The sequence below is a fragment of the Meleagris gallopavo genome, chromosome 1, assembly GCF_905368555.1.
Source record: "Meleagris gallopavo chromosome 1, MGAL_WU_HG_1.1, whole genome shotgun sequence".
Classification (NCBI taxonomy): domain Eukaryota; kingdom Metazoa; phylum Chordata; class Aves; order Galliformes; family Phasianidae; genus Meleagris; species Meleagris gallopavo.
Window position 1 is genome coordinate 11,553,932 of NC_139404.1, and position 27,875 is coordinate 11,581,806.

The 27,875-nt window shown below is 36.8% G+C and overlaps 1 protein-coding gene across 10 annotated transcripts in view; it reads left to right on the top strand.

The window, feature by feature from the left end:
* The window catches only part of MAGI2 (membrane associated guanylate kinase, WW and PDZ domain containing 2), a 710,219-nt gene that overhangs the window by 188,310 nt on the left and 494,034 nt on the right, over positions 1–27,875 (top strand). For all 10 annotated transcript variants that reach the window (XM_085216633.1, XM_085216640.1, XM_085216656.1 and 7 more), the window contains exon 2: positions 14,289–14,405. In XM_085216633.1, coding sequence (XP_085072759.1) covers positions 14,289–14,405 — 117 coding nt within the window. The remainder of the gene's footprint in view (positions 1–14,288; positions 14,406–27,875) is intronic.

Here is a 27,875-nt window from a genome sequence, read left to right on the forward strand (position 1 = left end):
ACTGCAGTTTGTTCTTTACAGTTTACTTTATTGATGATAATAAGCAGGAAAGCGAACCAGGAATGTTCTTTTGAAGTAAATATCTAGAGGGTGTCCGCTTTACCACGTTGTAGTTCACCCTGTGAAGCAGTCTCGCTGGGTCTAGACTGGATTTTTTGAATGAAGATAGACCAAACAGTGACCAAATATGAGAGACCGCTCAGCCCATGGGACTGTACAAATTCCACAAAACCCATCTAAAGCATGTACAGTATGGATGTTAGGTCCTCAGTTGCTTTGCTCTACCAGTCTGCTACCATTGCACAGTACTATTTGGTAGGTAGCCGTTCCCAAAAGTATGCAGTATTACCTGAAAATTTTAAGAGGTGCTAAGATAGTATCCTCAGATGTTATCTTCAACCAGAAATGTGAGTTATTTCACACATTGACTATTCCCTTTCTGAATTAGGGCATCTCACAGTACTTCCTTCACTACTTATGAATGAACACGTCTTTCATGTGTTCCTTAAGAATGGAGATTAATCCTTTTTTTCTTGGTATCTTTGTTGTTGTTGATTAGGAAGATACCTGTACACTGCAGTACAGTACAGACTGCTCAGTCAATTTTCTTTGAAAATTTCCTCCTACATTTGTTTAATAAAACACTCAAAATCAGAGACCTGTGCTGTACTTCTGAATTCACCTCATGAATAAGATCATAGCTTCAGTTGAAGTCTGTGTTTCTGATGATTTCTCCAAGCTTCAATCAGCCTTACACTTTAGAAACGTCTTGACTTTATTCATTCATTCATTCATTTACTTATTTATTTTCGGTGGAACAAGTGTGATTTGCACTTCTCTCACCTTCTGTGTAAGACTTCCTTGGCCCTAAGTGCTTTCTCTCAGGAGCACACTGTTTTCATATAGAAAGCTAGTAATGAACCTGAATGGTCTGTTATAATGACATGCATATACTATTGCAGCTTGTTTTAGATAATTCTGCAAAACAGCAAATCGTTAAAAGGGGTTCTGACATGATATTTTATTTATGTTTTTCTTTAACTGCAAGCAAAAGCAGTTTTTTTTTCTAAATATTACAGAATCTGAAAGTTTGGTCTTACTATCCTGCACTGATACAGATAGATACAGATTTTTCCTTTTTTATGAGGTATTCCCTCCGCTCTGAAAACAATTGCATGAAACATGTGTAAGGACATAGATACATAGAGGCAAACTCCTGGCTTTTACTAAATGATGTGAAGCTTATTGTAGGTATATTGGATTTGTACCACCAGAAGGAAATGAAATTGCAAAAGTACAGACCTATGACTTTATGAGGTGTGCAGCAAAATTTCAACAAAGATGTGTAGGTGGAATTACAGGTACAACATTCACATCTGAAGCACCTTTATGGCTTTGTACCATACATACATCGATATTGACGTTAACATGCATAGATTAAGATGGAGAAGTGTAGCTATTATTTCACACTTCAGTGGCTTGCCACATTCTGTACTGCCGCATGATTGTAGCCCACTAGGTTTCTGTTTTAATTAAATAAGAACAACTGTGAAAATGTAATAAATTCTGTTTGAAATAACTAAGCATATTTCTGAACTTCAGACTGTATGGATTTCAGTCCAGTAGATTATAGCCACGGGGGTTGTGTGCCTGAAGGGTAAAAAAAATAAAGCTAGAATTCTGTCATCTCATTTTTGTTCTCTATTGTGACACCCTCCTGCTCCTGGGGATGCAGAGAGCAATTTTAGTCCAGCTGTAATGCTGCGTTTTGCTCTATGGCTCAGCAGATTGGGGTATCACAGAAGAGCAACAGCAGTCTCTTCCCCAGAGGTTGAGGGCATCGCTTCTCTGCAGGCAAAGTGCATGATCTTGCTGGAGTACCACCATCTGCCTGCCTGTAGCTCTTGGGAACAGTTTCTTTGTTGAAGCATATTATGTAAGCCCACATATTTTGCACAAAGTAATTTTGCATAATGCACAGTATCTCTTTTGGTCTTGTATATTTCTGAGGAGTACTAATTAGATCAAGACAAGGGGACTCAGCTAACTAACTAAGACTGTCCCAGAACGTAGGAGCTTCTTCATGCACTGTGCACCTGGTTCAGTGCTCTAAAAGCAAGCTTTGTCCTTTCATGCTGAAGTACTGTACACAAAAGGTAGCCTTGATTGCCTAAATGCTTCTGTTTTCTGGACTTAGCAACAGATGGCAATTTGAAAGTGCTTATTGTCACTACATAGGCTTTTTCTTTAAATTATTATTTTAAAAATCAAACCTATTTTTGTAGCTGTCTGAAAACAAGGTAATTTGAAACTACCTTGTCTTTGCTTGCTGGGACTCTGCTTGTGTTGACTAATGCAGTGACAGGAATTCATGTGGTTCACGTCCATGCCTCTAAGTTGAGAATGTTGTTGTCACTACACAGAAAACATTAAGTAGGAATTACGTAGAAATATTGCATTTGGTGTTCAGTTATTTGTTTGCTTGTATTTTATCCTGCTATCTTTTTGTATGTGCAAACTAGAGGGAATGTAGGAATTGTATCCTAAGTGAGTAATTCAGAGGTAGAGCTAGAGAGAATGACTGCCCTGTTGCACGGCAGCCCCTTATGGCAGGTGACTTGGTTTTTCCTTTATCTTGCCAAAACATTTCCCAGAGTACTGATCGTAATGGCACAAAGCTGGACTCAGAACAATTCCTCTGATGTGAAATGCCCTGATATCTGTAACTGAATGTTAGAGCTGGTCCAGAGGAGGCCATGAGGATCATCAGAGGGAAGGAGCACCTTTCATGCCAAGAGAGGCTGAGAGAGTTGGGGTTGTTCAGCCTGGAGAAGAGAAAGCTCCAGAGACATTACTGAGGTCTTTCAGCTTATAAGATAGGTGGAAAAATATTTTTTACCAGGACTTGTAATCAAACAAAAGGAAAAACTTTTAAATGCTAAGAGGATAGGTTTAGGTTGGATATGAGGAAGACGTATTTTAAACTGAGGGTGTGAAGCACTGGAACAGATTACTAGAGATGTGGATTCCCTATGCTTGGAATTGTTCAAGGCCAGCTTGGATGGGACTTTGGGCAACCTGAGCTAGTGAGAGATGCCCCTGCCTATGGCAGGGAGTTTGGACTAGACTATCCTTAAAGATAAAGATCCCTTCCAGTCAGAGCCATTCTGTGATTCTATGAAAATTGCTGGATTTAAGAAATACAAAAATAGGTCAAAAAAGTTGTTGTAGTGACATTCTGTAGCAGACTCAATTCATGGTACTACATGGTACTGTTAAGATCTCAATAACTTTATTTTACTGATAATTTTTCATATTGAGGTATGAATCAACATTTTTCCAAAACAGATGCTGATTTGATTGTACTTTTACTGCACTTCTTTGAAGCTTGACTAATGTGATGGATTATGCAAAAAAAAAAAAAAACTTTTTTTATATATCAAGGTAAGAAATTGTGTCTGTCATGCTCCTGTGCTACAATAGCTAATAAGTTTGTCACAATAAAAGATGCTTCACTGACGAATTAATACTCTTTCAGCCTTCCTTCAAAACCAGGCAAACACCTTAGTTTAGTTGTCTTCTTTTTTCTTTCTCAAACTCATTTAGGCAAGGGAAAAAAAAAAACAAAACAACACACTTTTGGTTAAAAGGCTTTAAATTCCCAGGTCAATGTGAAATTAAAAACCTGAGTAATATATAGCCTTAGAAATATGTATGCTATACTTTCTGTGGGATTAACAGTTCTGCCTTTTTGTAAAGCTCTAAATATTAAATCCACTGCTAGTCTAACTATTGCATATTAGCATAGCAATATTATTTCCAGAAGTGTTGTCTTAATAATTTCTTATTACTCCCTCCCATCACAGCTTCTCGCTTTTTTTTCCTCTCTTTTTGACTTGAAATGAATGTCATGAAACTTGATTCAAGAAACCAGATTTTTGGGTGAAGGTTTTGTGTCTGATAACATATGTATGCAATTCAGTTTCAGAGGTTAGCAATGATTTTTGGAACTCTGCTTTCAAAACTAAGTTTATCCATTGCAGACTGAGTTTGCAGTTCATAAGCATCAGGAGTATAAAGTTTGCAGAATGGTGCTCTGCTATTTATGCAGCAAGCTATTAGAAAACCAGGAAATAATACATTATGATAGTGATTTTTCTCAGTACATTATTGTTTCAGACTGAGATGCTATAAAGACTTGAAAAAAGTGAGCTCGCATGACTCAGATACTAACCTAAATCACACTTTGTAACTGTTATTGGAATTCATACGATGGCAGTCTCTGTTAGCTTGCTTTCCTCATAAATTGTGTGTTACTGGGATTTTTTACCCAGAGTAATCTTTCTCTTTTTACAAAACGTCAGCTCACAATTCACAGCCTGTTAATATGGCAATATTATTTCCAGAAGTAAGGAAAATAAGTCTCTATCTCAAGCAATTAAAATTGTGCAGCTATGATTTAAGTAGAATACGTTTCAAATAATTCAAGTCTGATAGAACTATGCAACAACTATTCCAATCCAGTCTTTCATATTTTATTCAAGGAACTGTCAAAGTTCCACCACAGTTATCTTCCACAAAGAAGATAAAACTAAAAGAGTATTAGAGAAGAAGAATATTAGTGTCCCTAGTGGATGAACAATCATCTTATGACTGTATTCATAGAAAACAGGAATATTAAACAGAACAATAACTTTTTCATTAAAGATGAGGAGCTGCCTACTATTAGGAGGAGCTGGTTTTACCAATCACAAAGCAGAAATGAGAAAATATTTCTAAGATGATTCTAGAACATATTCTTGTTCTAATTTTGCTTAAATAATGAAACTAGTAATATATTCTTCATGGAGTAAGACTGATGATCTGTCTGTGTAGTTCTCAGCACCTTTTTTTAGGAGCAAGTAGCTCAAGGAGGAGCCCAGGGAGGACTATGGAGAATCTGGATGCAGAGAATAGAGATGACTTTGGGAACAGTTATCATGTAGGTGGATGGTTCCTGAGAAGAAATGTCTGAATATGCTTTTTCTGTGAGCGTTTTTAGCATTAAAGTTGCTTCTCCACCAGATGAGCTCAGGAGGGGCATTGGGGTTTCTGAGTTAGGTGACTCACCCTTACAGCACAGAGAATTAAGCTGACAAAATGAGACATAATTTGTACCCAGCCAGAATGAATGTGCCTACTTATCACCATTATTATATATCAGAGATTAATGCTTTCCCATTTCAGCTTTTCCAGAGAAGTCAATTTGTAACTGCATTTTTCTAATGAGCATGTCAGTAAGAGGCACACAGAAGCATGGCATTTGTTTTCCAGATATATACACGTAAAAGTGAATATTCTGAGACTGTCTGATTAAAAGATAAAATTCTTATGTTCCCAACTTTTCTATTGGACATCTGTAGCTAATGTGGATTTTCCTAGAATTCAAAACAGCTTCCTGGCAATGTATTCAGCCCAAGTATAAATAAAAGTGTTTTTCTGAAGCTAAAAGCAAGCTTCTTAATTCTATGCAAATGTTTTTAGTATGCTACAGCTAGTCTCTGGTTAACCTTATTCAATGAGTTTTCAGCTTTATGGGCCATTAATTTTCCAGGCCTTTTGAAGAATATCTGTAGGTGTTTTATCTCCATGTTGCAACTTTTCTTGTTGAAGTCAGTTGAGAGCTTTCCATCATTTTCTCTGGGAGCTGTATTTGGGAGTTAGGTTGCATAGCAAACAGTGGCATTAACAAGATTCAAGTCCTGCTGTGGTGTGCTTTGTCCAAATACAAAGATTTCTATGACTGGGAGCATCTCAGTGTCTGGTAGTAAGTAAGGACTCTTTGAAGAATTCTGTCAATGTGTTCAAATTTCAAGATGAGAATTGTATCCTGGGCTCTGACTGTTCAAGCTGAGACTGTCATTTTTGAGATTCTCACTTTTAAGTGAATCTATAATCCCTTACAATGTAGTCAGTGATTTTCAAAAACATCTGCAAAGGTGATTATTTCCCTTGTAGTAAGTCTTGTAGGAACAATTACAGTCTTTTAAATATCCCAGTAGCAATCATTAATGTTTATGTGTAAGTTATCAGTCAAATCAACAATATACTAGAGGCACCTACAAACAGCTCTGTTCTATAATGAGGAAGTGCTGCTTTAGTGAATTTAAAAAATCAGAGTAAATGGCAGTTCATTTCCAGAGAGCCTTGGTAGCAGCCTTCATACTTTTTTTTTTAAACTTTATTTGTACATCTGCTGACTAAAACATAGAAGAAAAAACATTAATCTTCTGAAAGACTGTTCTCTCATGAAATGCAGCTTGATTTTTTTTTTAACCAGCCAATTATATAATGGTTTTCCCAGTGACTGGAGTCAATAACTGCATTAAGAAGTCAGTTAACTACAGGGACCAAAGCAAAGTACTTCTGAACAGTAAAGATACAAAATAGTTTTACTACTTAAATGACAGTTCTCTGAGGTTAACTTGGGAGTGCCTATCTTAAAGTCAGTGTTACATCTGTCAGCAGACTGTGGAATATACTGCAGCTGGTTTCACAATGAAAGGCACGACTGGAGATCTAATATTTTAATAAGACCTGTAGCTCAGTAATCAGAAACAAGATACAAAATGCAGATACATTTAGCTCAGTTGACAGTCTCCTAGTATCATGCACAAGCACAGTACAAACTGGAGTCTTATATTTCAAACACATGCTTGAGGTTAGCCACAAAATTAAAAAGATAATTCAATGTAAAATATGTTTTTACATTTTTCTGAGGAAGTGCCTATCCCTGATCTCCCCTTGTTGCTACTGCAGGGTGTCCATTGGCCTAATCACAAACTGCCTAGTAGCACCTGTCTCAGGGCGCATGTGAGATGGTGGGAAACCAAACATGGGTTGTCCTCAGGTAGCGAGCTGCCTGCATCCTTAGCAAGGCAGAGAGTGTACTTTGGTCAGAGAATATGCAAATATGAGCCTGTCTCCTAGTCCAGGAAGAACAGGAAGAACATAACTTTCATGGAGTTTATGGAAGTACATATTCAAATAGGACATACACCCAAGTCTGAGCATTTGGGGATTGTTGTGGAGGTAATTATTAAATATTAGGCTAGATTTTGTTTTATTATTAACACAGTCTACATTCTATACTGTCCCTCTGCAATTTATCCCATAGGCCCTATGCTCCTATGTTCTAAATCCTTAAATTTTTAATGCTAAGAGAAGGAAATAAAAGGTGCATCTAAGGATAGAAATATCAGTGAGCGTATGGGCTCACTGCATATGTATATCCTATATAACATATCAGCAAAAATACACTAATATAATCAATGCATAGAAAGAGAAGGAAAGGTTACAAATAGTAGGCTGCAGTGTAATTGCTGGGTTGCAGCATTAGCCAATGGTTGAGCACTGGGTGAGAAGGCATGGCCAATCCAGGGAACTCAGGTGCAAGCAATACGCCTGAGTAATTGGAAGGGGTGGATCACAGAATCACAGGGGCTCCACTCCTCCTCACTGTTATGTAAGGCCTAGCAGCTGAGAGAATAGTGTTTCTCTTGATAAAGATTACAATCCTCTTGAGCTGTTACTGGTTGTTGAAAGGGATTAGTTGATTTTCTTTCATTACCTGCTATAGCTCTGTAGTCTGTCTCCCGTGCAAAGGCACAGTTATCACCTTCTTTTGCCGCATGTGGGCTGTTAGAAGAGAAGGCCATTTCCAATTAGAAATCTGAATATTGTTGTCTTTCATTATATATGGCATGTAGAAGAGGCACAAGATCTACTGTTTACCAAAACCCTTACTCTCTTAATTTAGTGAGATCTCCATTAACATAAGTGAATTTATCAGAGTGGTTCAAAATATAAAAGAAAGAATTTTTTTCCTGAGGTGTCCAATTTTCCTTCATAATTTCCACATATTTCTCTGTTACACTTTATCTTACTGTATAGTCTACAGAAAGATGGGTAGCTCACCCATTATTTTTTGAGACTTTCAGGATAAGACTTTTGATGTCAGATTTGGCTGAAGGTAGTGATGGAAGACAAAAGTTCAAAGACTCACAGAGTTTAATGTAGAGATGGAAAAGATCTTAAAATAGTAATGTGCAATCTTCAGATGATAACTGGAATGCAGTACATGCTTTTTATGACTTACAGGTGTTATTGTACTTTTTTCAGAATATTGTTATGGTGATTATATATTTAACATGGAAACCTAAAGTAACTTCCAGGGTTGGATATGCCCAGTGTACAAGGATAAGTGAAAGCTCCTCTTAGCGCTAGATAAGATTGCTGGGAATCCTTTAAGCAATAGGTTTAGTTGCGGATTGCATTTTAATAACCAGTCCTTATAAAATCCAACCCATATTTTGTTATTACTCAGGAATTTTCGTATCTCTTAAAAAATATTTTATTATTTTCTTACTGTTAGTAGTTAAAAATTAAAATTAAAATTAAAGCCAATAATTTCATACTGGTTCTGAAATGTTAAGTACATGACATCTTTATTAATCAGTTCAAGAGGGCTTCTGTTTAAGTGTTCATATGAATGATGTTAAACACCAACTCTCCTTTAATTAATGCTTTTTTTATGGATTTTTTTTTTTTTAAGCTTATTGCAATAAAGTATCATTCAGCTATTGAAAACAATACCTGGTGGACATATCTTATGTTTCATTCAAGAACTTCGTTATGAGTTAAGAGTAGCTGTCTGCAGAGGTGAACATTACTCTTTTCCTGAGAAGACCGTCTGGGGAAAAATCTGGATAGGAAATATGGTGATAATTTTTTTTGTTTAAAATCTTTTCAGTTACCATAGGCAACTTGCAGTGAGGAGCCTGCCTAGACAGTCATGTTTTAGAGCTCTGGCTTACACAGAATTTCTCACAGATATGTACTGCCAGTCCCTCACTGCTGCTCAAGCTTTGGTCTTCCAAATAAACCAATAAATGCTTTGCTGATTTTGATCATTTACCAGTCTAGAGCTGTGTGGATCTGAAGAACAGAACAACAGGTCATCCCAGATTAGGTCTTACATACAAAAATCTCTATTATCTTTTCATTCTGACATGTATTTGAGTATAGAGTTTCTGAATGGATGACTGATAGAAACCGTTACATGACAATTTCAGGTATTCTTAATTCTTACTGAGCCATTTAAAAAAAAAAAAATCAGAAATGAGCATTTAAGCTGCATACACAGCTTTTTATTTATGATGGTCTTGATATTCTTTCACACATACACAAAAAATAATAATAACAATTGCAGCTACTTTCATGAACAAAAGACTTCCTTTCAACAGTAGAAAAAAAAAACTAATAAACCACATATTCCCATGTCCATTTTAAATAATGTGTTTGGGCTAATGAATTAAGAAACCATTTGGGCTAATGATAATTAGTGAATAATTTGGACTAATGGTTGAGAGGTCAGTTGGATCATCTGTGAATAATGAAAGTGAAATTATTCTGGCATGCACTAAATGGTAAGTCTTCTACTGAAGAGGAACAGAAAAAATCACTTGTCAGATATCCATGCGGGCATGTCATGTTAGAAATATAAAGCTCCTCGATAGCACCTGAATAAATATTTGGGTTGAGACTTTCAAGTCAAATAGTCATGCTGCATCTGATAAAAGGCTTTTCAGCCAAAGCATTTGACCTGGCTGAAAGTATGTGTCACTTGTTTGCAGTCAGAAATTGGAGCTTGTTGAAAACATTTTGTGGAAGTAAAGCAATAGAAGGGAGATAGAATGCCCATAGTCTTTTAGTATAAGCTGTTTCAACAAGGTACGCGTCCTAACTTACTTACTTAATTTTCAGACACAAGACTTTTACAGTTGCAAATCTAGACATTAGAGTTTGCTTACTCATAGATTTTTCAAGCTAGGAATATTTGTGGAACCCTGAGAATCATTGAGCCCAACTCCTGGCTTTACATGGGACCACCTAGACTTCAAATCCCTTATCTGAGAGCACTGTACAAACGCTCCTTGAACTCCAGCAGCTCAGCACTGTGCCCACTGCCCTGGGCAGCCTGTTTTGTGCCCACTACCCTTTCTCTAACCCCTTTTCCCACCCCTCCCCTGACACAGCTCCATGCCGTTCCCTCAGGCCCTGTCGCTGTCACACAGAGCAGAGCTCAGTGCTGCCTTCTGCTCCCTGTGAGGAGCTGCAGCCGCCATCAGGCCTCCCCTCAGCTCCTCTGCTCTGGGCTGAGCAGCAAGGAAGGGAAAGGACAGGAAACTTGACAGAAATATATTAAAATACTATATAAAGGTGCACATTTCTCATTAAGTTTGTGAGTAAAACATGCAGACGCAGCGTTTTTTTAGTTCAATTTTAAGGTCTTTTCTGTCAAATATAGTTGTAGTTATGAGTTTGCCACCATGACTGGTAGCTAAAACAGACAACACTTAAGAAGGAGGCCATCACTGGGAATGTTTATTTCCCAGCTAACAAAGTAATGGGATTCGTTGGAGTGAAATGAAACTGAAGCCTCTAGTGAAGAAAGTGAAGAAAAAAAAGCCAAAAACCCTAAATGGCAGAAAGCTTATGAATGTTCCATAATGGAGTTGTTAGCCTCCTCCTGTGCTCGAAGAACATTTTTAATTATGGCCTCTGGGTTAGATTTTGAAAACTTGTGCTGTATAATACCCTTGACATGCAATGGGACTCTTCCTTTCACTGACGTACAGTGAGCAGGATGTGGCCTTTGTGAGCTCCTTGTTTCTGAGCTCCTTGCGAGCTCTGTTGAGCTGCCTTGGGGCTGGTGGTGCAGTGCTACAGACACTGGCAGCCTCTGAGCCTTCTGAGGTGCTCTGCTGTGGTCTTCAGGGAGTATGCGGAAGCTACAGGCTTAGGTGCATGTCAGGAATATTGAACACTTTAATGATTTTAAATAGACTAAGAAAAGGGAAAGTAATGGAAGGCCAAATTTTCCAGAAATCAAGTCAGTCCTGGGTACCAGATACTTGTCTAACTGAATTACATTGTACCACTAAGTATAGGTGTGCTGCTACTTTCTGTAAAAAAATGCTGCTGATTGCTTCCCTTTCTATGAACTTAATGACAATGTCGTTTAATTTCCTTTTTTTCCTGTGAAAGTAAACCGACTGATAACATTTTCAATCTTTTGTTTCAACATTTTCAAGGACATGGTCCCATTATTCCTCCTCTTCTCATGTTATTCTTGATTTCTAAGCTATCTAATTTGAGATCTATTTCACTGCTGTTAAATCATGGCTATTTTGTATTTTTGTGAATCACTACAGCTGCTTAGGGCCCCAATCTACAGTTGTTATGTTTTCTTCAACTTGTACTTTAAAAGGATCAGGCTGCTGCTCAAATGCTCCTGTCGAGAATTAAAAATATCTGGAAAGCACATCTGGAGTCAAATCAAGTATGCTTCTGACAAGCATCTGGTAAAGCACAAAGGTTTTTAGGGGGGAAAATCAAAAAAGTGACAACTGAGAAATGAATTAAAAATATTGCATCTGATTCATCTCATTCAGAACTCTGGCATGGTTTTATTTTTTAACGCTTTCCAGGATATAAAATTCATTGCTTTTCCAGATACCACAAAAGGTAGTTTATGCCCAAAGAACTGAAAAATGCCAGTAAGGTCAGAAAACAAAATGAATTTCCTTTTAAAGAAGAAAATTTGTTGACAGTATAGATACTGTCTATATTTCATCTGACTGCTCTGTAAAGTAGACTTTGCTCACTTACGGTAGATTCTCAGATATTAAGAAAAAAATGTATGTTTCTCTTACTTTAGAAAGCTGATAAGTTCATTTTTTTCTCCTACACAATCTGCAAATCTTCAGAGGGCTGGAGCACCTCACCTATGAGGAGGGGCTGAGAGGGCTGGGGCTTTTCGGCTCAGAGAAGAGAAGGTTCCAAGGAATCTTTAGAGCGGCCTTGTACCTGAAAGGGGCCTACAGGAAAGCTGGGGAGGGACTTTTTATAAGGGCATGTAGCAACAGGACGAGGGAACCCTCAGGATGAGGGTTTGAAACTGAAAGAGGGTGGATTTCAATTAGATATTAGGAAAAAATTCTATATTATGAGGGTGGTGAGACACTGGAACAGGTTGCCAGGTGAGGTTGTGAGTGCCTCAACCCTGGAAGCATTGAAGGTCAAGCTGGATGGGGCTGTGAGCAACCTGGTGTAGTGGGAGGTGTCCCTACCTGTAGCAGAGGGGATGAGAACTGCATGATCTTAAAGATCCCTTCCAACCCAAACCATTCTATAATTCAGTGGATCTTACTTTTGTTAAAAACTTCATTTCTAAATTTGTTTGTAGCAAATAGAAGGCTGTGCACACCTTCTCTTGTAAATACTCTTATAAATATACCTTATTATACTCCAGTTTGGAATGACATGGTCAAGTAATGACTGCGTTTGAAATAAAACAAAAAACACACTTTGAGGGTCAGATATCTGTGTAGGTTTCTAAACTTACTTATGTCATAAGTTGAATGATTCAGGTTTATGTCAGTGGGCAGGCTGCAGCTGTTGTTCTTGAGCTGGCATTTTTTCAGGCTGCCAGAAAGCATGTGCATCACTGGGTATGTTCTGTATATTAGAGCAAGAAGAGCAAGAGCTGCAGGACCTTTACTCTCTGCAGCTGATCAGAAAGGACAGCAAAATGCAATCAAGAGCAGAACATGTTTGTGCAGCCTCCTCTAGCATTCACCTCCACTGAAATCTTGTAAAAAAAAAAAACAAAAAACATGGCAGAAGTAAGGATGGTCTGGTCTGCAAACAGAGACCATTACTAGAGAAAAGGTTAGTGGTACCAAAGTAGTGCACTAAGTGGCTTAATCTGGATCCCGGAAAAACAGATCTGTATGAAGGTTCTCAGCACATGGGAACTGGGCACACAGGTATTACTTCATGTTTGTTGTGAGTGTGGACTTCTTTCTTTCTCTCTTCTTTTTTTCTTTTTTTTTTTTTCATTTTTAATTAAAGTCTGCTGCTTTTGCCTTGAGCTAAAGATGACAGAAATTATTTATAAGCTTTTTCATAAACTTGGCGCAAAAGGTTTTGAAGTTATTGACAAAGGAGCATCAATAATGAAATTACGGATTTGTAATTGAGAGATAAATAGTAATAGCTATAAGGAGAAATATATTTTAATTTATTAGCCTTTGTACTCTGCAGCGACTTTCAAATAATTAGGTGGGAATGTTTTTTGTGGCTTTTTATGGGAAAATCTTTACAGAGAGCAAGTCGATAAGATTTTTGGCAGGTGTTTCAGTAGCAAATGCCATTTCCAAAAGGTATTTTAAGGTTAAATTTATGAAGCAACAAGTTAGAGATCAGTTTGATTGCAATTTCTCATCTGGGCAATATGTGTCAGAATGCAGTGTTTTAAAGATTTTCTATACTTTTCTTATGTCTGTATTGCAGAGGGGGAAGAAATGCAGTTATTTGTAGACTTTTCCCCTGTAATTATAAACATGATCCATACTCCATGTTAAAGGAAATAGAGAGGAATTCTATCAAGAAATGTTTATTAATCACATTGGATTAGACACTTTGATAGTGAAACAAGTTAGACTAGTCATTAGCTAAACAGTACTTTAAATTGTTTTGTTCTAGACTTGTGCTAAGAGTGGTAAATACAGGGTTCTTTATCTCAATTTTGTTTTCCACATATTTTTGCAGCATGGTGCTAAAATATTGTATTAGTAATAACTCTTTTCGGTGATGAAATTAAAATATGTACTATTGTTTGCTATAGTCTCTTTTTCAGATGTAAGCAGTACTGGAAATAAATAACACAAAGGATTTTATCATGTTTGTATAGTCATTAATTACAGCTAACAATTAGTTCAGCTGCATTTTATTTTGGCTACACTTGGACAAAAAACACTGAACGTTGCCGAGACATTTTGAATGAAGTATTTTATGTATAAGAAATGGGTAGGAAATTGTTCCATGGTCACAAGAAACATAATACTTGATAATGTAGTATGTAGATATGTATGCATGTACTTACGTAATAATAACAATAATTATGTTACCAGTTTGTGCAGGAAAAAAAAATGACATCTGACTGTATTTTCTGAACAGATTTAGCCAACTGTCATTAACTGTTTTTAACCTTTACACCGTCATCAATACTAAATAGTATTATATCAGCTGCATGCCTGAACTGGGAAGCTTTGTGCTTCTGTCATCTGTCTTGACAGAAACATGAAGGAAAATGAGCTACCGAGACTTTAAAAAGTGATTCATTGCTTCCATTAAAGCAATACGTTTTTAAATCATGCTTTCATTTTTCTCTTCCTTGACAGGAGGCATTGTTGATAAGGACCTTCGTCACTACCTCAATTTACGGTTCCAGAAAGGTTCGGTAGACCATGAGCTCCAGCAGATCATAAGAGACAATCTCTACCTCCGCACAGTGCCATGTGAGTAGGTGGAGATGCATAGATCTGGTTTCTTAGTGGCAACAGACTATCTGAGTTAATGCTGCCGAGGCTATTTGCAAAGTGTTAAGAGGTGAACTGTAGTTGAAGCAGTCTTCTTGTAAATAGATTAGTGGGTTGGTTTATGCCTTCCACATTACTGGAGAAGAAATGAACTGTCTAATTCTGAATTAATATCTGAAACTGCTTGATGTTTTCGTAGTTGTAGCTTTCATAAACTGGCTGTGGAATAATAATCTTTTTCTTCAGTAGTTGCGAAAGGCACAAATTAAAGAAAAAAAAAGCAGTTTTCTGGGCTGTTTAAATTGATGTCCAACAGAGAGAGTTTGATCTGCTTCATATTTCACAGTATTACACTTCACAGAATAATACTTTGGAATTCAAAATGCATCAGGCCAATATAGGAAACATGTAAACTGGGAGATGTTAGGTGCAACAGGCATGGCAATGAACGTTCATAATGTGTATACATGTTAGTTCTCTTATTGTTCTGTGAGTCAACTATATCCATATCGAAGGTATTTTGAAACCTCTAAAATCATTTTTATAGCTGCTGAAATTGTCTGATTCTGCAGGAGACATGAAATTAAGCAGAGTAACATAAGACATGTCAGACTGTCACAGCCATGCCTTTCAGAACAGATCTACTTGGCTGACAGGCAACATATCAATTGCAGTGGAACCAAGTTTCCATTATTCTTCCCTCAAAATAATTGCTTGGTAGACATAAAAAAAGTTATTCTGTTTTTTGGCAAAAAAAAAAAAAAAAAAAAGTACATCTTTCAATTTGCATGCTTGACACTGGAATGATAGGAAGATGTCCTAAATAAGTGCCTATGCTATTTATATATGGCAGTGGGTGGGTGGTCTTTGAAAGCCATCCTGTTATGAATGCTACTGTACAACTTCTTCTTTCATTACATTGAAGAATTGAGCTTTGAAATGCCAAAAAAAGAGGCTCAATCATTTTGCATTTGTTTTGGAAGCTGAAAATAGATAAATATAATGTCTTAATTTCAGGAGTTCTGTAGATCCTTGATTAAAAAGGAGAGCAGACAAAAATTAAAGACTATTTACCTGCAGGATACTGCAGGATAAAACAAAACACATTGTATCTTGGTAATGTTTGTGATGAATTAGCTTTGTCTGAAAGTACTGAGAACCAGAGCTGAAGAGCAAAGGCAAGTACAAAGAGGTTTTGAGGTTAAATCCCACTTCTTAGGATGCCTGGATAATTTTTACCGTAGAAGTATACTTACTATAGTCCTATCACCCAATTCTTGATGCTGGAGATCCAGATTTAAGATAAGGAAAATCTAACCATATGGCAAGTATTGCACACAGGTACAAGGTACTGCATATGGGTAGTAAGGACATGATGACTCAGTTGATTTACTTATTTATTTCTTTTTAATCAAGGCAATAAGAAAACACTCTCATTGATCAAGAGAATACATTAGCAACAGGAGCAAATTTATCATTCAAAAAGGAACAAAGACCAAAATTTGAAACCTGTTACACAAAATTACATTTTCTTTCTGCTGCAATTAATGCAACTTCTCTGTCATTGTATATGGATAGATTCTTGATTATTGTATTGTCATCTGAATGGTTTTAACTAAGTAAGAACCTTAAAAAATAATAGAGTGACAGGATGAAAGCAACTGAATCTTGAGGTAAGTAGTATGTTCTTGGGTGGAGTGGAAGATGGCCTTCAATGGTAGTGTGTGGAAAAAATAGTACCCAAGCCTAAGTAGCCTGTTTATTTGGAAATTCTCTTGAAAGTTCTATGAAAATGTCTGTGATCTAAAAAAAAAGACATTTAAAAATTTAGGCAGAGTGCTACATGGTTTGCTAAGGAAGTTTTTGTAATCAAGTAGATGAAAAGGACACCCTCACATAGATTGCAACCCAGAATTCCCCTCAATCATAATTGAGAGGAATCTTTTTAAATCCAGTTTTATTCTGTCTCTGTTGTTTGTGTTTAGGAGAAAAATGATGAAAACTATTTTCTTTTTTTTTCTTATATAAATTGTTATTTTTTGAATTGTGAGCTTACTTTTCATGGATGATGATGTAGAAAAATTTCTCCTTAACGCAGTCAATTTTTGAAATTCTGTAGGCTGATATTAATGGGTCCAAACACTAACAGGTAGGGAGATGATTTCTCTAGCATGCAGTAGTGTTTAACTGGCTACAACATTGCCCACAAGTTCAGTGAATAATGAGCACAGACTAACATGCACATTGCAAATCTTGCATCAGATGCTGACACAGCAACAGCAGCATTCAGTTGGTCAAATTTTTGTGCAAAAAAATTGCAATATAGAGAAAGCCAACTGTAGATGATACAGCCTTTATTTCCAATGGCAAAGCTGTAATATAAAAAGGAAAAAAATGACAAATAGGTGGCAATCTTTTGCCTTTAAAAACACACCTACAATCTTTTCTGAGTTATAGAGGAATAATTGCCAGTGAAACCAGAAGGACGTTTATAAGACAGTCTTTGACCTTAAGTTTTTCCTGTCTGTTGCTTTTGTTCAGATTGACAGCACTGTCCCTAGGAGGGCAGGGGGCATGACTGCTGGCTTCTCAGCCATTGGCTTTCCAGGCCAAACTCATACTTCTTTCACTTATCTGAAATGAGGGGGTGCTTTCTCTGAAGCAAGGAATCAGAAAAACAAATATATACCTGCTTTAAATCAGGATAAGCCAAATGTATTGAAAATGGGTAAGATGGTATTTATCGGATAAAAATTTGAATTGTACATTGTATTTTATTCCATGTTAACCAAAGGATGGATAAATAGAAACACAGTGGATCAGTTCTGCCCTCTGAAACGATCTGCTATGAATGGGACAAATTGCTTGGTCCCTTGGGTTTCTCTGTTTGTATTCTTGCAGTGCTGCTTTCTACCAAATTGGAAATGACTATGTGATCCTAAGAATCAAATGTTGCCTTCTATAAGCCATTGCCATTCTTAGTGCCATATGAAAGTGACTCTTAGTGCATCGTCAACAGGAATTACATACTTGTATTCTAGGGGAGAATGTAGTGCAGTTGTACTTCCAGCATTGGAGATACAGCCGTTAACTAGTTCTGTCCCCAGGGCTGTGTGACAGCAGTAATGAAACTGATACATAAACAAGAAAATGAAAAAAAAGTTCTGTTAATTTGAAGGTTAGTTAGAAAAGCAATAGAGCTTTCAATAGAGAAGGTCAGGAAACTGAAAATAAAGATATAGTATTGTAAATAACAAAAAAGAAAATTACCCTTCGAAAGAAAGACAGTGGTCTTCTTTCAAGACACAGCTCTTTTTTCAACGCAAGCAGGAGGACTGGACTTCAGATGCTGAGAAACCTGAAGTAATGCAGGAGAGAAATATGCTGAGAATCTTAAGGAAATCAAAGAATGATAAAAGACAGTTCTGGAGAAAAGAAAAGCTTACAGGTCTCTATACTCAAAAGATTTCACTAAACCATGTTTCATGCATTTTCTTCTCCCCCTTCTGTTGTATGGATTTTAAGCACAACTTTCATAACCTAAATTTATTCAGAAGTTGTTTAGGGGCACTGACTACTGAGGTGTGTTGGAAAGCCATGGTAAGACATGTTAAACATAGATAAGTGATCCTTGATTTTCTGTCTAAGTCTGGCCAAGAGAAAGGTCATGAAATGTATTAGGACTGTGAATGCTATGGACAGACAACATTTAGTTGTGCTGCAATTTGTGCTTTGTATGCACTGCATATAAACTGCAGTTGCCACATGTGTGTGCACCTTTCTAGTCCTACTGTAAGTAGAGATGGCTCTAACTTCATGTCATCACAAGAATGAAGCTTTGAGGTTAATATGTGGCAGGAAAACAATTTTGGTAGTAACCATCATGGTCAGTCCTGCTTCATTTGGTATTTCTTTCCATAAGTTGCAAATTTCACTTCCATAAGAATTTGCAAAATAGTGGAGCTGTGATTGAAAATAGTCTGTATGGTTCTCTCCCAGGCAGGGAATATGAAATGATAGTGGAAGTGATTAAAGTGATTAAATAACACTGTAAGAAGTCAAACAGTGACAAGCTGATTCATAGAAGTAAAAAAAATCATCTATTAATTTGAAGAGATTACCACTGATATCCTCTGGGATATAACCTCAGATTGACAGTAGTAATTGGGCTTGCTGAAATGAATGGCTCTATCCCACTGCACTTACATACACGAGTGGAGATTGCAGCCCAGACACCTGGCATGTGCTAGAAGTGATCATGTGAAATAATAAGAAAAGCGATAGAGAAGTTTCCTTCCTAGTGTTTGCACTTAGAAAAACAGCAATGATGGAAAATGGTAGGAGTGGTATGCAGCCCTGGCTTATTGCACTAGATAATGCTGTATCACTATTAATGCAGAAGTCTTGTAGAAAGAATGGTTTATTTAGGACATTTGTCAGATACACAGGAAGAAAGGTTCAGTCTGTGACAGCCAAATTCTGTATGTGTGCAAACAAGGGCAAGAAATACAGTCATTATGTGCTAGAGTTCTCCAATATGTGAAATAGTGGTAATAATTCCTTCCTTTGCTTAGTCTGCCTTATGATTGTTCTGTGTTAGGACAGTATAGGTACCAGACTGGAATCTGTGATCACAATATCTTTCCTTTCTGCATTTATTTCTTACTTTTATTCATCCTCTGTATATAATTAGACTATTGGGTCATTGTTATATTGCATTGTGAATGACTTTAAAAAGAGCCACGCATTCAGACATTATTTTGTTCAGTTCTAGTATAATCCAGTCCGTGTACAAATAGATTTAACCTACATTCTGCAGTATCGTCTGTGTGCTGTTAAAATGTTACACACTGCAAAGTGCTTCTGTTTGTTGTCTAGTCTCCTTTCCAAAAGACAAGCATGTGTAGTGTAATATTTTGTTTTGACCGGACTTCCTTTTTTTTTTTTTTTTTTTTTTTCTGGTCATGTATGAGAAAGTTTCAACCATTAGTTTATTTTCTTTTAAGATAGTGAAGCTAATAAGATAAGTGTTTTCTACTTGGAGCAGAAGGTGCTGCAGGGTAGTAAGGAGACAGCTTTGGGGCAATTCACTCCATACTTTCAACCCTGGAAAAAGCTCCATCTCCACAGCTATCATAGATTTTTCCTTTAGCAGAGAGGATCAATATTTTAGGAGGCTGAACTCATTCACAGTTTTCCATGAGTACCAATCAGAAAAATGAAGGAACCTCTGGTTTTCCAAGTATGGCAATATGATGTGACTTTCATCTCCTCCTCCTGGCACTGGATGTGAGAGATGTAATCTTGGAAGATAAATTTTTATTGGTTCCAATACTTTTTGCTACTATATAGTAATTACTATTAAAAGGGACTAACCTTTTAGTCATGGTAAATTCTGAAGGAAATTCCAATTACAAACTAGTGTTTTCACCTGAAGTTTCTGATTTGAGAGCTGAGGAAAGAGTGGGAGAGTGAAGTGGGCGGTAAGTATATATTTGGTGAGGGTACACACAGTTCAGGAGCACTTTGTGTATTTCTGCTGCTCTGAATAAGGATATGAGGATATATTTGTATAATTTATATTTGAACAAATATGAATCCTTTCAAATTTCTTTCATAAATACTTTGTTCCTCTTCTAAAAAGTCTAATAGCAAGAGCAAAGGGGAGTGTGAAACAGACTTGCCAGTGGTTTCATATATTTTCCGTAAAAGTTAGTTCAGTGTCAGAAGTATCTTTGAAGAGTGGAAATTCAGTGCACAGCTTTGTTCTTAAAATAAACAAATTAAGAAGTCCAGATATTGCTGGTTGAAGTTCTGCTAGTTTGACGTCATGTGGATCTATTCTTAGGATAAAATAACCTGTGCTTAGCACACCATGCTGCCAAGAAATGCTCGCATCTCTGCAAATAACAGTACCTAACTTTAATGACTACTTTATTCTTTCAGACAAGTGTTAGTTATTGCTAAGCCTCGACTTTGATGGCTCAGAATAGAGCAATGCAGTGCTCTAGGGAAACCTTGTTGTTGTGTATCTACCAGAGCACACCTCCAAGATGTATTTAAAGCAGAATCATTGGCCTGTTCAGCCTTTTTTGTATGTCAAGCAAAATTAAACCAAATCAGGTAATTACGTGAGGTGAGGGCCCTGCTATGCTATATGCAGCGCAGCCACATGTACCTTAGGATTATGAGGAGGTCACTGCTTCAAATAACTGACAGCCTAAGTAGAGGAGGCAAAGAACAGTGCGTGAATAAACCTAAAGCATAGTCAGTGCTGGATGTTAGATGGAACAATGTTTAAACCCTGTGGACCTTCCTTTCTTTTCCATTACACGTAACATATTTTCCACTTACCACCTGGAAATGCGCACAGTAACACTGACATGTTTCTCTGAAGGCACTGGGACTGTCTGGTTCTGGCTTATGCATCGTTGTATTGACTTTTCCATGTGAATTTATGGGTGTTTTTGTCTGTTTCAGAGCAGATGTTATTCAATAAGTGCAGTCAGCAGGTATGCAGTATTGCTCTGGCTCACAGTGTGTTCGGGCTGCAGGCACTGCCTTGCCATCAGTGTGAAGTATTGTTAGAATAGAAAACCAAGCAAAAAAAAAACAATGTTATTTTATTTATCACAGTGAATTATGATTTCATCTTAATTAAGATCTAGGGTAAACAGATGCCCAAACTATATCTACAAATTGCATGGTTGATGGAAAACATTGCACTGTTTGTCATGAGAAACAAAACACATTTCTGTCAGCTTTGCTCAGAAATTTCTCAATTCTACATAATGAAGACATCAACTCTCAGCTGTTCAGTGACACATCCATCTGTTTTAAATACTCACCTTAAAATAATAGGAAACCAAATAAAATAAATACAGGTCAAGATGAGGAAGATATGGAACGTGTCAGATGTGATGTAACTCTAGCATCAAATAAGAACAGATGTAATAAAATAAAGAGCAGAAATTGTGTATCAACATGATCTGTGTGCAGTAAGCCATGGTCAGTGTAGTAGTGCCTCCAGTAGCCCCATGTCTGAGATACAAAAGTACCCTTTTTGTCCCATGATGTCATCTTTCTCCTGTATCTCCAGCATTTGATCCCATTCTGTACACTCTTCTTCTTCCAGACTATTACTGCTATTAACACATCATCATCCTCTTGATTAGCTATCAGTCTAATGTGGAATATTCAAATCATTCTGTCAAATATATTTCAGTGTTACTGAATAGGGAACTGTTCTTACTGTGGAGATAGCAGAAGCACGTTTTGGTAAAAAGAAATAAAATGCAGAGATTCCAGATTGTATTTCAAAAGGATCACTGAAAGCAGTGATCTGGATTTAAATGCAAAATGGTCTTATAATCTCACCTTTAAAATTCTTGAAATTTTAAAATTTTAAAATTTATTTATAATAAAATTTTGTATAAAATAATTTATAAATCATTATTAATTATATAAAAATAAACCCTTCTAGAAAGCAATATTTTTTTCTAATTATAGATTAGAGATCCTTAGTATTCTCATAACAATAAATTATGTGTTGTTATTGTATTAATGTATTTCCTTTGTATTTCATGTAATATAATCAGTAATGCATATAGCATCCTCATAAGATATTTTCAAATTGTTCTCAAAAATAGTTGATCATTTTATATTTAGGACAGACTGAAATTCACTCTGTGTGGCCGATGGCATAGTCTTTACTTGCATTCTAGTGGCTTTTGCTAATGACAAATCACACACCACTCATTTCATGTCATCTGTATTTTATGATTCCCATGTTTGGTTTCGACTGACATGCAACCTTTCTTCTTCAACTCAAATTAGTGCTGGCATGTGTTCTTCAACTCGTATTAGTAATGGCTTCACTGGATGCTTGACCTGACTTTTGGCATTTGTTAATCACATAGAAACAGAATAATATAATTTTATTCAAAGTTTTAAATATGCACCCTCGTAATTTTGCAAAAATAGAATTCATTTTTTCTCTGCAGAAGAAATGGGTGGAGTACTTCCTGGAAAATTTGATCACAGGTGTGTCAGTAATCATACAGTAGAATTCTCTCCTGTTGTGTTTTACGTGTTTTACAGACTCCTGCCCATCATTAGTATCCTTTAGTTCTTTGAAAAATTTAAACTATGATTTAAACTTCGGCAAAGTTTCCTTTGAGAAGGTGTTTTTACAGGTTTCCTAGTAGCTGTAGCAGCATTGGTAAAATGCTTTTGCTCTGCCGCTATACGTATGTACAGTGCTGTCATTTAGTTTTTCACATTCTCAGTTAACAGTTGCAACTTATGCAACCTATCTCAACCTGATACTGAGCCCCTCAGTCTGCCATCATCATGCAGCTTCTCTTGGTTGTGCTGTGCTTTGCTAAGTTGCAGCTGATGAGACCCATCTGGCTGCATGTATTTTTCCTGACCGAATAGAAACAATTTATTTGCAGAAGATGGCAGAATCATTCCGTTTGTACAAGTAGAGGGAATTCAAATCCTTAAGGGCAGACTGAGGCTCTTCCAGTTATTTTAACAGCTTTTGGCAACGAATTAATCTTGTACTAATTTCCTTGGTTATACCAGGTCTTTGGGGTATACATCTTTTATCATTCCTCATTGAACTCATGTACTTACAGATCATAGTTTGTATGCTAATTTCCTCTTGCATTGTCACCTAGTAAAAAATGCCCACAGAATAACTTAGAATAATATGGCTTACAATTTTTGAGGATGAAAATAAATGGTTATCCAAAAAATATTTTTGAACTAGATTAAGCAAGAAAATCTTCAATTGAAGAAGATTATATGAATTACTGACATTCAGGAGGTGCAGGAATAAATTAAAGGCAGGTTAAAAGCATTCAAATTTTTCAGTGGTGATTAGTTGGTACATCAAATTCCCTTTAGCGGCCAACACTAGCAGATTATCACTGAGAAATTGCTTATATAGTTGCAGCTAAAGCAACTTCTTCATGGTGTTTACAGCTTTTGGGTTTGCATGTGGCTGAATAGAATAAAATATGATGTAGTCACTTATATGTCTAAAACTACCATAGGTACCTTAGCCATCATTCATATTCCGGTTACTTTATATTTCTTAGCAATGTAAAGGACCTAAAGCTTAGATTCACAAGGGGACATAGGCAGACTTAGGTAGACTTTTGGTGCTTGTCTAGATCTGTGATTATCAAATCTATGCTCTTTTGCCGTCTAGCTCTAGGGAGAGATAAAATGCTTACATTTCTGTTGGTGTAAGTTCTTGTGCAGCTGAAACATGGGTATGGACAGTCACATCTCATGTTGGGATTGATTCTGTGAAGGAAAGTGGTCGATACCCCCTGATATTCATATAAAATGAACCAGGTACTGTACAAAGCACAAAGTCATTGGTTTTGTTTGAAAGCATACCCGGTGGGGAGGAGAGAACACCCCATGCTGTCTCTAAGCTTTAGCTGGCCTGCTGCTCACCAAGCTGGCAGTTTGGTGTCCGATTTCAATCCTCCATCCACTGGGCAAGAGGAAGGATGAAAGGAGGCTTGTGGCGTGTGTCTGTATGTCTTTCACAGGTTGGAGAAGATGGCTCACACCAAGGCTGTTGTTTAGGCATTAGAACATTGTAGGTTTAGTTTATATTATAGACAAGGCTCCTTCCAAATATATCTCCAATTATATTTCTTCTAGATAACCTTCTCAATCATGGCATAATAAAACAGACCAGTTTTATATTTTTCTTCCTCTTCTTTCTTTCCAAGTCTTGTGAGAAGAAATGTACATTTGAATGAGTCATTCTGCTCTTCAAGTTTTCATTCAAGGAGTATTTGAAATAACATAGGGTTTCCCATTGACTACCAAGGGCTATGGGGCAAGTTTTTTTCCTGTGCATCAAACAGAATGGGTTTGGATATGAAACAAAATAGTCTTATAGATTAAATCTCTGTTTTTCTCTATACTTGAAAAACAATTATCATTTCCTGCAGTGCTTGAAAACTTACCTTGAGATCATCAGTTCCTTTCATCTACAATGCAAGTGCATCTGCTCTTGTTTTGTGATTGGGGCACGAACTTGCCACTGTCTAAATACTCAATTAAAATTGTACTGACTCAGGAATGTGGTAATTAGTGCTAGAGACAATTTTGTAATCTGGGTGTTCAAGCTATCACAGACTAGTTGTGATTCTGGTTTTGTATGTTGTAATGCCATGTCCTGAAAAAGAGCGATGAATTTCAGAGAAAATTTTTGCTTTCATCATCTTCACAAAAAGAGAGTTTTTAACTACTCCTATTCTTTCCTGTCATTATCCTCAATTTGCATCTCCCAACTCTGAAGTGTCTGGTAGGAATTTGTAGAGATTATTACCTTTCAGAATCTTTAGAATCAGATACAAGATTATTTCTGGCATGTAACAGTGCTGCTCTTTCCAAAGCGGAGAAAAGAAGAGAAAGAAAGGCCAGGATATCTGAGGGATTCATCACTGGCCATGCTTCCACTAACCTCTGTTTCTTTCTGAAAATATTTGAAGTCCAAAAGACAATATTTCTAAGAGCCTTTTCTTGCCTACTAAGAAGTGAAAATATCTAAGTCTGTGCTTTAAATTATCTGTTTCTGTTAACTAGTTCTGAATTTTTTTGAAAGTTCTGAAAAAGCAGTAGATCCTGAAGGAAAAGAGAAGGCTTCTGCATTATGCAGTTATACTGTCCCTGTCCTTCTTTTATTAAGTGTAGCAGACTGAACCAACAACAATAAAAACAAGGAGGTGTTATTTCTCCATTAGCATCATAAACAAAAATTCTGAATAAAGATTAAAGATTTTGTTTTTTGTTGTTTTTTTTTTTAAGTTACAGATTTATGTTCCTTCATTTACAAAAGAAGGAGCCTCAAAAGAAAAATAGTGTAAAGGACAATGGGAAAGATAAAGTAGGAGGTTTGTTAGAGAAAAAAAAGTTCTTTGCTTTTTGCGCCTGATGTTTTTTGTCCATCAGATAGTGGAGGGGCATGAAAAGCAGGTATGTCATGGGAGAAAATGAAGTGCAGCTTTGTAGTCTTTCCTTTAGCTCAGTATAGACCTTGGAAGTGACACTGTAATTTGTCAGTGATGGCTTCATGCAGGGAGCAGTGTGCACATACACTAACTCTTCATAACACTGTGGCAATATTAGATCTTCTTTTGGTAACTTTAGGTCAAGTGAAAAGAATAATGACTTAAAAATTTAAAGATTCTGCCTGAAATTCTAGAGTAAAAAAGATCACTATTTTGTATAGAAGTAACAACCATTTTGAAGCTGCCTTTCAAGGTCATGGTTAAAGCTCAGTAAAAAAGATGTTAAACATTCAAGTATGACATATCTCAGCTTCATTTTTAAAAAGCAGATCTGCCCTTATAAGTCCCTTACATTTCATTTGTCACCACAACCTACTAATGGTATTTTTCACTGACCTTGAATAGATGGAGAGGTTGGTGAAGGCATGCATTTAATCCCATCTGTGCAGAAAGGCAGAAGTCTTCCTGACTTGGGTGAGAGTGACCGGAGGTTCACAGCATTGCTGTTTTCATTAAGGACATGTTGTGACACGAACTGAAATGTAAAGTTTAGTAACTGATCTTTTATTCTGCTTTTAAAACATCTTTGCTCTCAAACAATCACTGGACTAGATGAAAGCTGACTTTGAAGAGAATAATTAGGTTTTTGGAGAGACAGTAAGCTCTGAGCAAAAAATGTATCTCTTGTCCTCCCATTGAGCAAGCCAACGAGTTCCTCCCAGAATACACATCACAGGATTAGACCACAAGACGTGTCTGTGAAGCTGTTTGAATGGTGGAGGGAACATGTAGGTTACATCTGATGATGAATTTCTACATGATTGTGTGCTTCATTGAACATTTTCTTTAAATTCCTGATTTTTTTAGTAATCAGAAAAATAAATGATTGTTTTAGACTGAAGATTGCCTTGAATTCAGAGTCTGCTGTGAATGTAATTTTTCTAAAGGCAGTTAAAAGAGGCAGAATATTTTGTTTCACTTCATGCAGCTTTTTCTGAAGCAGTTACACTTTTGTTTCTTTCCTTCCCCTGTGAGTGATTAAAAAGAAGGAGAACACTATCACCTTGCTTACACATTGTGAAGTAGTGTTGCTTCCAGGGAGATTTAAACTTACCAGAAAAGAACATAACTAAAATTACATAGGAAGTGTACAGAGGAGCAGTCGTAACTTCGAGCATAGATAGGTTTTACCAATAAAATAAAACTTAATCTTTCGTGAACTTTCATTGAATTGAAGAGGGAGTTAATTTAGTACTCCGTGTTCCTAGTTGAATTCTGTAAGAATATGACAGGTCTTAACTTTCTCTGTTTTATAAAATAACATACCACTTCCCGTGCAATACTGTAATGTTTATAGCAGCTTAATTTTCTTTCATTATATGATTCCATTTAATGAAGTGATCTGCACAACGCCAACAGCCCTTCAAAGTTAAAGCTTAAGCAGATCAGTATGGTCAGATCCATTAAACGCAAAGCAAAAAGCACTTCTCACATCTGGCCATAAGAATTAGTAAAGGTCTAAGAATTGTATAGAAATAAGATATAATGAGTGGTTATGAAAACCTGATTCTCACACTGATTTTGTCAGATGCTATGTAGAGAAATGGTCATTTTCCAGGTTTTCTGAGGAACTTATTACCACATTGTACGTAAGGGTACATCAAGCATGGGACCTGAGGAGCTGTACAAATGATTCTGCCATGCTCCAGTGCTGCACTGTTCCACTCACATTCTTCTGTTGCAGCATCATCATGGCACAAGGTTGAAACTTTCTTTTTTTCCTGTTCACTGCAGATGTTAAATATATGCTTATAGAAACTGCTTCTAATTCACTGCTGTAACAAGAGATAATGATACAATGGGAATTTCCTTAGGAGAGGGAGGAGCATTTCAAATGGATTGCTCTCTATTTTGGTTTATCCTGTGTGTATGGCACTGTGCACAGTTGCCCTGTTCCCTGTGAGTCATGTATTGTCACTGTTGAGATAGTATTGTGCAGAACAACTGTGTCAGAGGAATGTGTGTCTCTGTACAGCACGCTGTATGCTGTTGTGATCACTCTTGATACCTTAATTCTTTTGTACCTCCAAGGGAAGACCAGAGATGATGCTCACATGGAGATCTTGGGAACACTTACAGAGCAGTTTCATTGGCCAGCTGCAACAAGGTGATGGCTGTGCCTTTGGCGGGAAATGCACAAGAGAATGAACAGACAATAGTGACTCTGCAGTCTGGTGGGAAGGGATCTCTTTCCTTTCAAGTTTACCTATAAAAAAACTTAGGTGTTCCATTAGGTTTGTCTCTTTGGCTCCATGAATCTCACAGAAGTGTGCTTTCAAGCTTATTTTTCGGTGACATGTGCTGCCAAGTTTGAGATGAAAAAACTGATTCTGATAGAGCCCAA